This window comes from Channa argus, chromosome 4, assembly GCF_033026475.1.
Source record: "Channa argus isolate prfri chromosome 4, Channa argus male v1.0, whole genome shotgun sequence".
NCBI classification, from domain to species: domain Eukaryota; kingdom Metazoa; phylum Chordata; class Actinopteri; order Anabantiformes; family Channidae; genus Channa; species Channa argus.
The window spans coordinates 22,203,988-22,219,492 of NC_090200.1; the positions used below are offsets into that span (position 1 = coordinate 22,203,988).

At 41.8% G+C, this 15,505-nt stretch overlaps 1 protein-coding gene across 1 annotated transcript in view; it reads left to right on the forward strand.

Moving 5' to 3' along the window:
- The window catches only part of cecr2 (CECR2 histone acetyl-lysine reader), a 32,426-nt gene extending 17,613 nt beyond the window's left edge, over positions 1-14,813 (forward strand). The window contains exons 3-19 of the mRNA XM_067502552.1: positions 166-349; positions 1,102-1,229; positions 1,428-1,511; positions 1,967-2,034; positions 2,196-2,356; positions 5,453-5,539; positions 5,821-5,971; positions 6,886-7,015; positions 7,105-7,142; positions 7,224-7,315; positions 7,469-7,595; positions 8,609-8,988; positions 9,169-9,309; positions 9,512-10,316; positions 10,859-12,869; positions 13,307-13,377; positions 13,628-14,813. Coding sequence (XP_067358653.1) covers positions 166-349; positions 1,102-1,229; positions 1,428-1,511; positions 1,967-2,034; positions 2,196-2,356; positions 5,453-5,539; positions 5,821-5,971; positions 6,886-7,015; positions 7,105-7,142; positions 7,224-7,315; positions 7,469-7,595; positions 8,609-8,988; positions 9,169-9,309; positions 9,512-10,316; positions 10,859-12,869; positions 13,307-13,358 — 4,639 coding nt within the window. The 3' untranslated portion in view covers positions 13,359-13,377; positions 13,628-14,813. The remainder of the gene's footprint in view (positions 1-165; positions 350-1,101; positions 1,230-1,427; positions 1,512-1,966; positions 2,035-2,195; positions 2,357-5,452; positions 5,540-5,820; positions 5,972-6,885; positions 7,016-7,104; positions 7,143-7,223; positions 7,316-7,468; positions 7,596-8,608; positions 8,989-9,168; positions 9,310-9,511; positions 10,317-10,858; positions 12,870-13,306; positions 13,378-13,627) is intronic.
- Positions 14,814-15,505: the final 692 nt, after the last annotated feature.

Below are 15,505 nucleotides of genomic sequence, written 5' to 3' on the forward strand. Positions count from 1 at the left end.
TTCTCTATATATAGCAGTTACAGTGGTGCAAAGTAAATATTTCTAATGGATTTAATTTGCTGTCTGTCCATTTCTGTCAGTGTTTTTATTTTATAAAATTATATCATGTGATGGAAATGGTTTAAGTGGACGTCATTTCTCATGCTGCTTTGCTCTGGTCTTTAGCCCCCAGGCATTTAGCAGTTACTTGGATGATATTATTAGCTACCGGTGGGAACTAGAAGAGGGAAAGCCTAACCCACTGAAAGAGGGCTCCTTCGAGAATCTCCCTCCTCGCACACAGGTGGAACTGCTGCACCGGCTCTGTGACTACCGTCTGGATGCTGCTGATGTCTTTGACCGGTTAAAGGTACACCACTCATGGTTTTCAGGAAAAAGAATGCAGAAACACCTGTTTTCATGCATGCAGTTTAACAGATTACATGAACAGTGAACTGTACGTTGAGTGTTTATTTTTGTAACAGATGCATTTAAATCAAAGTGGTGTTGCTATGAGCAGCGATACTGAAATTCATTGCAAATGTAATGGAAAGTATGTGTTTCACATACGGTGTGTAGAAGAAGCCCCCCCCCACAAACACACACATACACACACACACACACACACACACACACACACACACACACACACACACACAAAATAAAATTGCCAAACACCGCAAACTAAAACCTGTAAATGTCAAAGCACCATAGGAGGATTAATTAAAAAAAAAAATATTTTACTAACACTACAGAAGTGTTACTGTAGGCTGAGCAGATACTGCGATCAATCTCTGACACTTTAACACTCCACCATATCCTGGAGGGACTAATTCACACTTACACTTTTAACAGAATGCTAACAATCATACCACTCTTGTAATAATGTATAATAATAGGATATGAGTAATAATAACTAGACACTTTCCTCATGGGATAAAAGTTTTTCTGTCAAGTTAAATTAAATAATTTACTCTGTAACAGGCTCAGGGCCTTGTGGCTGTGTATGAGTCACAGCCATGTGGGCTCAAAGGTCAGAATTACATCAGCCACTACTGACTGGTGTTAAAACACAATCCTACTCATGATTTAACAAATGGATTGTCCCCACCTCGCTTGTAGGGACTGGATGCAGACAGTCTGAGGGTGGAACCACTGGGGCAAGACGGAAATGGAGCCCTCTACTGGTATTTTTATGGCACTCGTATGTACAAAGAAGAGACGGTAAAAAGGAAAGTGGAGAGGATAAGGTAAACACCATTCCACATTTCTCTCCCTGCCCTAATAATGATTGTCACTGGTCATGTGGTAGGTTTGTTTTAAGTGAATTAGTTACAAGTTTATCGGCCCATTAGTTAATTAGTTAACTAATTAGTTAATTATAGATACATCCTATTTTAACAATGGGCTATAATTAGTTTTTCTAATTTGTTTTGTCTTTCCAACAGTGAAATCTCTGATCTAACATTACCGGAGAAGAAAAAAAGGGGAAGACCACCAAAGAAGAGAAGGCTGGAAGAACTTCAAACAAGGTAAAATATATTTTTGTTTATTGTATGTGCGATCAGTATACTGTAGAGAATTGTTGCCACAAGTAGTGCACATATGTACTGGTTATATTGAAAGAACTGATTATTGTAACTGTCATAGCTGTGGTATTTGAGTGCATTGATAGCTATTAAGTTTTCTATAGTTATAAAATTCTCAGTTTACATGTAGTGTATTTCTACGTATAAAATATAATTTAGGGGAATATGCAGTATTTTTTTTTTTGTCCTTTCGGCTTATCCTGTGAGTTCAGAGTACAAATCTAAAGAGTGGTTTTACTGTTGCACATATTGCACAGTATGTACTGTACCAGCGTATCACTGTTTTAACAGAGATATATTATATGTTTCCACCTGTCCAAATGTTGTTTTGTGTATAATTTCATTCACAAACTACAGGACTGGATTATTTAATCAAGCTTATCACTTCTTCCTTTAAGTGATGTTGAAGGTGAAGTGTCAGAAGTGAAGACAGAACATGGACTGGAGGATTTACCACCCAGCACAAGTAACTGGACCTAATTAATTTTATTTTAAATTATTCAATGTTGACTCAATCCAGAGATCTGTTTATTTTAGGTTTATTTTATCAATATCAATATTCATTGATCTTTGCACATTTGCTTAAAATCAATGAGCTCAATAGTTGTTTTGTTTTGCTTCTACCAGGTCGAAGGCGAGGTGCTTGGTCCCTTGTATGTGATACAGAGGAACAGTGGGTTAGCCTGGCAGAAAGCATTAAGGACAAAACCTCCCCACAGGACCGTCACCTCTATCGTGTCATCAGCCAGAACTTCCTGCCTGAGATCAGCAGCATGATTGAGCACAAGGTCAGACACCAAAGAGACACTGCCATTAGTCTGCATTACAGCAGTTCAACCTATCTTCTGCACAGGAGTTCACACAGATTCTTTGAGCCGAAAGACAGTGTTCTATATTCTCTTGAATTTCAACGCTACTGTTTTATTTATTTATTTGCAGTGTCAAGTGATAATGAATCCTATCTAGCCCCTAACCCCTTCAGTTGTTGTTTTATCAGGATACTATACTCTTAGCTTTGCCCGGTTTAAGATGGGTCTAATGAAGAAAAGCTGGTCTTTGCGTGCCTTTAATTCTGTTAGGAAGCTTAAAAATAGAGAAGAAAAATAATTCTTTACATTCCACATATTGGAGATTTGTCTTTGGCTCACCTGATACCAAAAGTCCAATCACACACATCCCAATAGAATTTGATCGCACAAATTAAAAAATACATATGGCCATTATGCATCAACTATCTTTTAACACCCCTTATCCAATTCATGGTCAAAGGGTTCTGGTGTCTATCACTGCTGTCACTGTTGTACATCCTGGACAGGCCACCAGTCTATGTCAAGGCCAACACAGAGAGACACAAATAGACAACAATTCAATTTACACCTATGGACAATTTAGTCTAACATGCATATTTTTGGTCTGTGAGCACAGGAAGAACATGGAAACACTTGTAGATTTGGACAGGGCTGTGTGTGTGTGTGTGCACAGTTGATGAAATAAATTGACCGTGGAATGAATAAATGCTTTTATACAGTTTTAGTTGCCAGATGCACTCTATAACATCTCCCAGAATTCAAGGGTTAAAATTGGCTGAGTTAACCCAGGCGTTTAACTTAAGCCCGGCTGTGAAGACTTAACTGCACCCATGCTAGTTTCACAGAAATAGGCCCTGCAGTCAGCTTTTTTTTTTTTAGGCTTGGCCTTACCTTAATGTTTTCTTTTGGTCATGCTGATTTATCACTATCTTTCTTAGAAGAGGTTTCTATTACTTCAGTGTGAGAGTATAGACATTTTGTGCTCATCATATCAGGAATTGATGAAGAACAATACTACTTGGTGTATTGTGATTTCTGAAGTTTCTAATGGTATTTTATTCTTCAAAAACAAACCCTTCATCCAATCTCTACTATCAGTAGTGAAATAAACTGCTCGTAATTCAAGAGCAGCAGAGAGGTTAGTCAATTAATAAAAATGGTCAGTGGATGATTGTGATTTTGTCTATACGTACAGGATTTATGGCAAAATATATCTTAGGCAAACAGAAGTGAGTGGTCTGTAATAAATACAAAACTGTTTCAGTGTAAGTAATCTACCTTAGAAGAACAATCTTTACTGTCATGGAGTACACATACATGTTGCAGTGAAATTCTAACCCGCCCCCCTGGGGCGAAGCTGTGGGCATTCACGGTGGGCAGTGCTGAGTGTCTTGCTCAGGGATACACTTGGTGGGTAGGCTGTGATGTGATTCTGCAATTTCTGGATTCCATCCTGCTGCTCTACCAATTGAGCTATCTGGCCACCTCATTTAGACCTATGCTGCTGGTGTTTCACAAAAGGTCAAAAGCCAAAGAGATTCACTTTAAAGAGAAAAGCTGCAATTTGGCACATTAAATACGCTGGATTCAGCAAATGTTCTACTTTTTGGTTTATGAATGACTACAACTGTTTATTTTTGTACATTTATTAAAATAATGGTCAATTCATATGATAGAGGTGTGTGTGTGTGTGTGTGTGTACAGTCCTTTACAAAAACTATCTGCCTTTGTGGGTGTGTGCAAACCAGCATGTCAAAGACAGTTTCTTTCCAATACTTCCATCCACATGTCTCAGCCTGCTGTCACCAGCCTTTTCATGGGCACTGACAGCAGGCTGAAGCTCACCTTGAGGCATGATGGAATCTCTTGAGTGACAACTCTACTGTGAATCAGGATTCTCTTGACCTTTTTAAGTTGTGACCCCAGGAAGCACTTTATTTTATGTATGTTGGTGGGGGGTGGTGCTGCTGACTATGTAGAGATGTATAGTGGAACCCCGTGATATGTCAGTGCTTCACTCTTAAGACAAGGCAGAGATCAAGTTGGGACTGAAGAGTTGTGGAGGGAACTATAGATCAGATCATGAAAATCTGCCTTTTCCTTCTCTTTTTTCACTTTCTTCCTTTCTTTTCTACACTTTTTTTTTTCTCCCCACCCACATCTTCCTTCCTCTTTTGCCTTCTCACTTGCACACATGTGCATGCATCAAACAGCTGCTACTGCATTTTTAGACCTTGTTATTGTTTTATAGATAGCCAGAAGCCAAGTCTAGCACATCATGACACCTCTGGGTTGTTAGCTGTACTGGTTGACAGTTGTTCACAGTCCTGCTTCCCTGACTGTGACACTGGGTGCAGAGGCCAGGCTCCAATATAGACAGGCTATTAATGGGATATGCTTAGAGCTTTCTGTTGGCTGGTGTTTCCCACCATTGCTATGTGCTCCATCTGGATCACCATTATTTCACCAATATAAAATCAAATGTGAATTGTAAATTAGAGTTTCAAGATGCATGCAGCGAATTTTAAAATGTGATTTAAATGAATGCCTGGTTAATTGGTTCACCTGGCTATCTAATAATCACTATGTGACAATTACACATATCAGTGCAGTTGTCAGACTGGACAGCATTCCTTTACACTACTTTCTCGAATCAGTAAATATGATTAACAGAGTTATGGACATTTTTTTTCCTACGCTTAGCTGTTACCCTCAGGGAAAGGAGGGGGAATATAGGCAGTAGAGGAGTGAGGGTGACTTGGGGGAGGGGAGAGCAGAGCCAGTGACCTTTCAATACTCACTGCTCATCCACAACTCCCCAGGGTCTGTCAGTGTTTGGCTTCAATGTATCCTGAACAGTCAAATCGGTAACTGAACATGTATATTAGTGCCACATACAGTATGTAAATTAGAAATAGCTTGATGACAGATACACATTTTGAAAACACATCTACTGCTATTTAACTGTTATCACTCCCGATGAATCTGTTTAATAGTAAAAAGACATGCCATTTGTATCCTGAATTGTGACTTTAACAGCTATAAGTAATTTTTTATTTATTTTTTCCCCTTTAGGAGCGGGAGCAGAAACAGAAACTACTAGACCCACCTTCACTACACACGTCACAACGATTGTCTGAAAAGCACATAAACAAAGTAGAGGTGTGTGTATGTTTCTCAAAGAACAGACAAAATTAAATGTACTATTCACAGAGGAAGTCTTTTGAGCAATTATTTAAAAATATTTTCCAGAACATTTGGTTTAATTTTATCTAGTGCAGTGAATGCTGGCTCAATGAGATATTTGTTAAACACATAGCAGTCAAGTCAATTCTTGAATAAAATGTATGAATAAAATTCACATTTTTATGAATAACTTCCTTTTAGCTTTCAAGTGTTCAGAGTAGAGTGATTGGCATGTGTGTGTTTGTGTACATATCCAGGACTATCCGACGTCTGTGGCAGAGGACGAAAGAAAGAAAGATGAAGAGCTGCACAGACAGGTCCTACTGGCTGAGCAGCGACGAGAAGAGGAAAGACTATTACAGGAAGAACGGCAAAGAGAGAAGCTGGAGAAAATCAAGGCAGTGGAAGGTAAGATGGATGGCTATGTAGGTAGGAGAACCACAGTGTAAAGCTGTACAGCTTATCAATGGTATGTAATTTTAACGTTTTAGAACTACAAACATTTCTGATCTTCAGTACCAACCTTATATACTTAGAAACTGTTAGTATAGGCAGAAAAGGAAAGCAATTTGTGCCAAAATGGAGGATCAATATTTCACATTCTTTCAACAGCAACCTCTGGGTGGGGAACTTTTTTACTTTCTTCAGGATTATGATCAGAAAGGATTGTGAAGTGAACTCAACAGAAAAGATTTCACATCTCCATTTCTGTGGTTTGTGTCCTAATGTCTGAAAACCTTGCAGTGACATAGCAGCACTTGAAGCAATGTGATTTATGTGTAATACATAGAGACAGTGAGAGGAAATGCTCAGTGCCTTTAAATCACTGGATCACTTCTTTTTTTTTTCCTCCCAACCTCTGATGTCATCTGTCAGGGGTTAATGAACTGCTGATTGAGCGTCTGAAGTGGAGCCTCATTAATGTATTATAGATGAACAGCAGGACCTGGCCTACTCACTGTGTGGATTACATATGTGGAATCTTCTCTCAAACATCTTTAATTCACACAGCATGGGGCTGGCAAGCCTCTCTGCCTTTCATGTTAAAAGATAAAGCTGTGTTACATATGTGCTTCACTCTGTTCAGCTGTTTTGATCAACTGGGCCTAAGAAAAGATAGCTGATAAATCGTTCTCTTTCTGATTATCTGAGCTGCTCTGATAACCAAGGCATGTTTTTTATTGGCTCTCTTGACAGCCTTAGTGAGCAGCAAGTGAAATTTAAACTGTAACTTAATAGCCTGAAAAACCAAATAAGACATTTTTTGTTTTGTTTTTATTGTTTGAGTGTCAAATTGCCCCCTCTGTTAATACCTCTCTCAGAACGAGCAAAGAGGCGGAAGATGCGAGAGGAAAAGGCCAGGTTGCTGTCTCTAGGGGAAGACTTGCCACCTGAACTGCTGACTCTGGAACCTTCATCCCCTGTCCACAGAAAACGAAAGAATAAAGAATTGTAAGAGGCTTTGGTTTTGTAGCACGTTTCACTGTCTACTCAAATAAGGCATTGACTTTTAAAAACATGTTGTATGTTCAACATTTCAGCTACGACATTGACGATGACTACACTGCTTTATACAAAGGTATGCTTACAAAAGAGTTATTGTAAGATAGACAGGCTTCATCTTAGTTCACAATAACATCTCTCTCTCTCTCTTCTTTAGTGCTTGATGCCCTGAAAGCACATAAAGATGCATGGCCTTTTTTGGAACCTGTGGATGACTCCTATGCCCCCAATTACCATGAAATCATCCAGGTGCCATATATTGTCATTGTTCTCACTACTGGTGTTTTTGTGATACTGGGTATATACTGTATTTGTACGAGTGTGGTTCACATTCTCACAAACATTTAAGTATTTATTTTGTATTGCTAAACAGTTTGTATTGTATTATTCCAATATTTCCAGACTCCCATGGACCTGTCCACCATTGAGAATAAGCTCAATAATGGGGAGTATGTCGCTAAAGAGGAGTTTGTTGCTGACGTGAAACTCATGTTCGAAAACTGCGTAGAGTACAATGGAGAAGACAGTGGTAAATAAACACAGTTGCATGAACACAAGCCAGCTCCACCTAATAATCCTGTTGTTTTTTTTCCATTGACAAATTGCTCTCCATAATGCATTGTGAAGACTAATGCATCAAAATTCTTGTCCGTAAGATAATGCTCTGAGAAAGAAGTGCATATATGTGTTTTTGGGGTGAGGATCATGGGGTGTAAGTTGGAGAGCAAGCAAAAGAAAGGGGGCCAGACTTTGTGCTGTGTTGGGGCCTGGGCCAGGGCAGCCTTGACAGTGATTAATGGAGAGTGATTGAGCTGTGCTCCGGCACTCAGGGGGATCTGAGCCCTGCAGTGTCAGAGAAACATTCCAGCCCCTAAGCCCTCTGTCTGGAGTCGTCCATCCAACTAAATACATTCCCAAGGGACAAGGGGGGGAGGAGAGTGGTAAGGAGGCCATGGGTAGAGCAGGAGGAGGAAGGGGTTGAAAGAGCAGAGATCAACCTACGCCCTCTGACCTGGTCAGTCGGGCAACGCAGGGCGAATGTGTATCTATGGGTCTGTAGCATGCATATTGGTCTATGGTGTATTATTGAGTTAGGTGGTGGTTGTGGGGTCGCGTGTGGTTATTTGGGAAAGAGGGGGGAGTGACTTGCTGCATGCAGATGAAAAGCTATTATTTGATACTTCATGAGTAGACAGTTATGTATTTGTATCTGTGTGACTTTGTTTATCAGGTGAAGAAGCTGTGTGTGTGTGTGTGTGTGTGTGTGTGTGTGTGTGTGTGTGTGTGTGTGTGTGTGTGTGTGTGTGTGTGTGTGTGTGTGTGTGTGTGTGTGTGTGTGTGTGTGTGTGTGTGTGTGTGTGTGTGTGTGTGTGTGTGTGTGTGTGTGTGTGTGTGTGTGTTATCATGCGAGCATAACTAAAAACAGTTTTGGGACTTCCACGAGTGGCAGCCCTTCCAGCGACTCAGTGTGTGCCTTGCCTTTTTGGTTTGTGAATTTCCTGTTGGGATGAATAAAGTACGTTTCTGTCTGTGTCTGTCCAGAGTACACTATAATGGCAGAGTCTTTGGAGCGGTGTTTTAGCCGGGCCCTATTAAAACATTTTCCATCAGAGGATGGTGACACAGACGAAGAATTCCACATTGACCAAGAAGACAAGGAGCGCAAGGACAAAAAGCGCAACCGTGGCAGTAAACATTTGGGACCTGAAAGTCTGATCAAAGCCACTGAGCAAGTCCAGCGTAAGCGAAACTCGCAAGGCGGAAAGGGAAGCACACCCTTGGAGGAAGAGAACAACAAGCTGATACGACTAGCTCCTCCCCCTCACTGGGGCAATGGCCCCACTCATCATCACAGTCTGCCCCCGAGCCAACAACACATCCATGAAGCAGACATCAGGGGCATGTATCACCCAGGACAGCAGGTATCAACAGCATAACTGTTAGCTTAGAATAGGTTATTTTATGAACATTTTTAATACGCATGCAACTTATTTATTAATTATCACTCACTGTGTATTTATCTTGTGTTCATTATGTCATGATTTCTGTATGAAATGTACATTATAAACTTTAAAAGTAAATTGTCACTATTTTCATACCAGCTCCGTCGGACACCTGGTCCTCATGGTCCGCTTATTTATGGCCAAAGAATGGCTATGGATCCTCGATTTGCCTATCCAGCTAACATCCCCGGTAATGGAGACCCCAACTATAAACACTTGCCCCACAACTTTAATATGCAGGTACACAGACTATTATACCTTAATCAACATAAGTGTATATATTTTAGTTTTTACTAAAGTGACACCTGTTTATGTTTGTAATTTAATGAAATATCAGTATTATATATAAGTATTTTTAATATCTTGTTCCTGGTATAACAAAAGGCACCATCACACCCTTAACTTGATTTTTTTTTTTTCTTTTTTTTCCCGCTTTGCCCAGCATCGTCGCATGGTTGAAGGACATCCAATGGGTTCCACTTATCCAATAGGCCCAGATCCTAACCAACAGCTTCGACACCAGCAGCAGCACCCATACATGGGTCCAACTCATGGCCCATCTTTAGGTCCACATCCTATCTCCCTCCAGCCTGCACCTCGTCCTGAGGCCAGCATGTACCAGTCTCACCACCATCCAGAGGGCCGCACTATGCACCATGTGGGCAACAGGTTCTCTGGACCAGAAAGGCCACCTCAGCACAATTATCCAGCCTTGAGGCCACCTGGTATGGGCCTTTCTGGTATATGGACTGATAGAAGTCACCATGAGAGACCAAATGGGATACGCATTCAAAATCCCAACATAGTAAACCAACACAACTTGAGTTATGGTGGAGTCCCTCCTCCAGTGGGGCATAAACCATGGCCAGAAGCTGCTGGATACCCCCACCCTCCTCCCAATGACCAGTTTCAAATGCCTGCAGCGATCAGCTCTACGGTGCCCATGTCCTCATGTCCCCGTATTCCCCACCCAGAGTCCTCTGGCAGGACATGCTTGGTTTCCATGCTGGAAAGCCCAGAGATGCTGGCCTTGCAGCAGCTGTCAGCCTCCTCTGGACCCCCCGCTGGTGCCCCTCATCAGCACATGAGCAACTTTCAGCAGCCTGGGCCCCCATCAGGAATTGGCAGCATCCCAGCTCACCCCTCTCAACAGCCTCCCCCTGCCCCTGAGGTTCAGCTGCTGCGTCCTGCTGGAGACAATAGGCCAGACAGCCAGCCTTCCCAACAGACAGACATGCAGCCCAAAGGTAAACCTGACCTTCATTTGCAGTATTCCACAAGCCTTCTGTGTTCTGCATGAAGGAACCCAAGCTGAGTCTTTATGTACAGAAGTAATCTTGACTGTAGTGTCTTGGTTTGTTAATAAGCCCATCCCCCATCCTTGCACTTCGTCTCTGGCGACTGATTTTTGCTATCTCTCTTTTTCAATATTTCCCCAGTAACTGGGAAAGATAATATTCATTAGTTTAGTGAGATTTCTTGTTGCTTGAAGGTACAGAAGAGGACGGAACTCTTCACTAGCATTCTTACTAATGTGTGTACTTTCACTTGTAATAAATGATACAGGCATTTGATAGTAGGAATAGCCATTTTTTTTTTATTTGTCAGTTTGGTATTATTATTGATTTGGTTTGGATAAGCAGCATATAATGACAGCACTTATTTGGTTCTTGTCTTCATCTCGTTATATTTCACAGCCTTATTTTTATAATTATAGTCAGTCGATCTCAACTAATAACCTTTTTTGTTTTTTATGCTAACCTCACTTTCATTATCCTGTGTTTTATAGGCACAACATTAGAGAACAATATGCCTGGAAACAACATTACCGATGAAACGTCATCACACAGAAACACTCTTAATAAAGACGACCCAACTATCATTAGCCCCACAGGACACCACAGTATGTCGGTAAAGGAAACACAGAGCCCCCCAGCCCCTAACTTGCAAGAGAATTTGTCTGAGCAAAGAATCCCACTGAGTTCAGAGAGCCACCATCAGGAGGTAGATGGCCAGAGACAATCTGCAAGCCCATGTCTTCCTCAACACAACACTGCCACTAATGTTTCAACCCATCTCAACAGAAGTAACAGCAGCTCTACTGTTCTCACTCCATCCAACCCTGCTGTTAGCCCTGTAATCTCACCCCAGGATATGGTGCCACTGAATGTTGCAGAATCACATCCAAATTTGGAAGGCAACTTGCTACACATGCAGAATGCACAACAGCAAGGCGAACACCAGCACAACATTCATAAACGGCAAGAGCAGAAATCTCAAGCAACTCAGAGTACCTCTCCTCAATGTCCTCCTCAGAACTCTCCCCAACCCATGACACAAAACACACAGCATCACAATTCCCTCCTTCCTTCTCATCACGTCCACCAGAACATCTCTCCACAACGTCCTATGCAAAACAACCCCATGCATGGAATGCCACAGGGTGCCTCACGAGCAGCACAGCCTGGACCCCTACAGCCAGCCCCTTTCACAATTTTGCCACCCAGTCATCCTACACCACTACTACCCTCCCAGCCCACCCCAGCAGAACATGGAGATCGAAGACCTAGTGAGCCTGTAAGTAGACCAGACACAGAGGACACTGCTGTACCTTCACAGCACACCATGATGAAGTCTAGTCCTAATAGTATTTACAAACACCAGGACATTAATGCTAATTGTCATCAAACCCAGCTGGTGACCAGTAATATAGGTATGCAGGCTCAGAGAGGGCCAGCCCCTGGTCAAAATCCAGCCGTGCCTCCTCACTCCCAGGGCCAGGTAAATGGAACCATGAGTCCATACAGCATGGGAAATCCTCCACATCCACACTACAACCATTCAAACATAACTAGGGCCATGCCTCCATCTACTCACCACCCTTATCCCAACAATTCTGCTCACCACCCCGCCTACCACCAGCAGGGAGGGACTTCCTACCTGTACCACATGCCGGGCCAACAGCACCCTCAAGCCCACCCAAACATGTACCCCACTCATCAGTTCCAGCAGCAACACTACTACTCCCAGCCCCATTTCCAAGCTGAAGTTCACAATCAAGCCAATAGCAGAAGGGGTTATCCTCCAGAGGAGTGGAATTTGTCTCATTATCAGCCTCGCCCTCCAATGCTGCCCACTGCCTACTTACCTGTAGCTAGTGCTAGAGCCACTGCTCAGCCAAAGGAAAGCAGTGTGTCACCAATTGGCTCTGAGGGCTCTAGTGCTGCTAGTTTATTGTCCCCAGGCCCAGTTTCTGAAGCAGGGTCACACTCTGGAGGCTCAGAGGAGTTGAAGTGCGAAAACAGGGAGCAGGTCAGTAGCAGTGGTGGCAGCCCTGCAAAGCAAATTCAGACTGAGAGCTCAGAGCAACCTGAAAGCCCTAAAGAAATCCTCGACCTTGACAGCCATAATGCCGCTGCACATCGCCGTAGCACCCAGCCACCTCCACAGCAACACCTTTCTGTCTCAGCTGCACACATGTCATCTGGTTTTATGTATGACCCTCGTGCCATGCACTCTGGGATGCAGCAAAGAGGTGTTCCTCCACAGCACATGATGTCCCAGGCTGGAGGAGTTGTAAGGACCACTTACCCTGGACAGCCATATCCAGATCCAGGACGTTATGCTACCCAAAGACCCCACCCCCACCTGATGGAGGCTTTGCAGCAGCCCCAGCAGTTGCCCCGTTCCCTTGGTCAAGCACGCATGGCTATGTATGGACCCCCCCAGCCTGTGGGGCACTTCCAGGGCATGATGATTCAGCGCAGAGGCCTGACATCAGAACACTTACTGCACCCAGGGTAATATAATTTTATCCACACTGGAGTAGCTGATACTATAAAGCCTCTGGCTGTAATCTTGTATCTTAGGCAAAATTGGTTGAGCTATATTTGTTGTCTTTATGATGTGTATATACTTGTTATAAAAATAAATTTAAACGATTCGTATTCATATTTAAACAAATTGTATGTTTTTTTCTTAACATTGTCTCTAAACCATTTAGGGATGATATCATTAATATATTAGTTGATCAACAGGAAATCAAGAAAATCAATTTTAATTAATGATTAATTTGTTTCAGTAATCCATCTTTTTATATACAATGATTTTCTGCTCTGTGTTTTTCCCCGATTTATTAATATGACATTTAGAATTTCTGTTCTGACAGAACAAAACATTTTTTAACCTTATCTTGACTGACCCTGAATTTTAACATTCATTTGTGTTTTGGTCACAGGCAACAAATGATGGCTGCTCCAAATGGCCCTAGCAGTAAACAGGGAGTATGATGGGCACCATGTGATCAGGGTACGTAAAAATACCTCCTAACGCATTACATTACATCCACAGAGCCTCAGGTATACATTCTAAAAAACGATGCTGCTAGAAGGTGTTCACACATCTCTTAAGGGACCAAAGTACTTATCTGATACATGACAGTGTCAAAGCAGGTTTCACCCCCTACTCAAAACATGTATACACCTACAGAAACATATACTAACTTAATTGTTGTGTTATTCCTAAATGTGCTTAATTATTGTGCTTCTTTTTCTTTCAGTTATGTTATTATTGAAGAACATGTGGACAAAGCATTAAGCCAAAAGGAAGAACATTGGGACATGCCTGACTGGCCTGATAGAGACTATAGGGCTCCTCATACATGTTTTACTGATACTCATACACTGGACAAAAACCTTTTGTGCTGTTTTGTCCACCACTGGACTTAAACTAGTATCACTGTGACAATAATAATGTGAAATGTTACTGAGCCCTGGAGAGCCATCCTCTTTTTTTTCTTGCCCTTTCCATAGAAATCCGAAATCCGGATAGTTTTCTGCAACTGGCAGGGATTCACTCAGTGTCTATAGTTCATACCACCAGTACAGTTTCTTTCAAACATTACTATTTGAACTTGGAAGGTCACACTGAAGGGCTCTTTCTCGTTAACCACTAGGTCAACCTGCCAAACAGAGGGGGGACTGCCTTTAAGAACACTGAACAGCCTTTTCCTCTAATCTAAATATGGCTGGATTAAGGCCACTGAGCACAGCCTGCTTATCCCGTTAATTGACTGTGGTGCTCAGGAGCTATAAATCACACTGTTATGGAGAGGAACTGTTGTCTTCTGACTATTTTTGTATCAAACGATATCTCTAAACTCAGGTGTAGATAAGTGGTACTATGAGACTGTCACCCGAACCCAGTCAACTCACAGACCCCTTAAAACTGCCTTGATTTCCTTTGTGAATGTATGAGTGAATGTGTAAGTGCAGTAGCTGCATGTAAACAACCCAGTTACCGTCCATTTTCATCCCAACTCTAACAGTGTTTCTCTGCTTCTGGAGTGAACACACAATTTATGCATCTTTCAGAGTTGCCTTTTTTGATAAGAATGTCTTTGACTAGCAGACAGGAAAGGATAGTTCTAGGTGACAAAACCTGAATCTTTGTAGCGCACTATAGAATTTGTTAGTCAGAATATCCTGGAATTTAGTGGCCTTGATTAGATTTTTAGTCAATGCATGGAAAGATATATAAATTACAAAACTTCATTATTAAAGACTTATCTCACATTTCAGCAGTTTTTGACATGTCCTACAAGCTAGTGTATTCATGCATGCAGACCAAACACACACCTCAGATCCAGCTGTTTTTTAAGGGGCATTTCTGCATTCCACTTACAAGTTTTTAGTGTAAATGTTTTCTTTATTTACAACCTGTTATATGTATGGTTGCTTCTTTTGAATGCTTTCTCTTCCCGTTTCTCATCATACTAAACATATGCTCAGGGTGTACAGTTTCTATATACGGGTATTTTATATTTAATATTTGAAGGAAGAGCAGCATAAAGAAAACAGGATTGCAACTGTGGCAAGTCAACCCCACCTCATGTGATCATCTGAGGTTAGCACACAGCCAACCTATTAAACCCATGTTTAGTTTTTCCATTTTCATCAAAGCTGATTGGATGTGAGCGGATGAAATTTGAGTTATCCTACATTCCTTTTGAGACACACACACACACACACACACACACACACACACACACACACACACACACACACACACACACACACAGGTAACATTAATGCTGAGCCCCGCTCATGCTGCGATGGCGGCACATAAATCTACCTCATCTAGCCAACCACTGTCATCTACAGAGTCTCTTGCTCTGCCAGACTCCTGTGGGTAAACCTTTTTAAGGAACTGATGATTTTAGCACGTTTGGTTCTTAAAATGGCATTACGATACCTAACATCTTGGGCGAAAGTCTTAGGAGTTGTTGACTGACTGTCTCGACAATATGCCATCATCATTATCCCGCTATGACTTTTGTATTCATCACAGGTGTACTGTGAGAGAGAAAGAAATCCTTGAAAGTGTACACTATGTTTTAATGGGACAGTACTTTAATTCTCCATTTTTGATGTGTTTA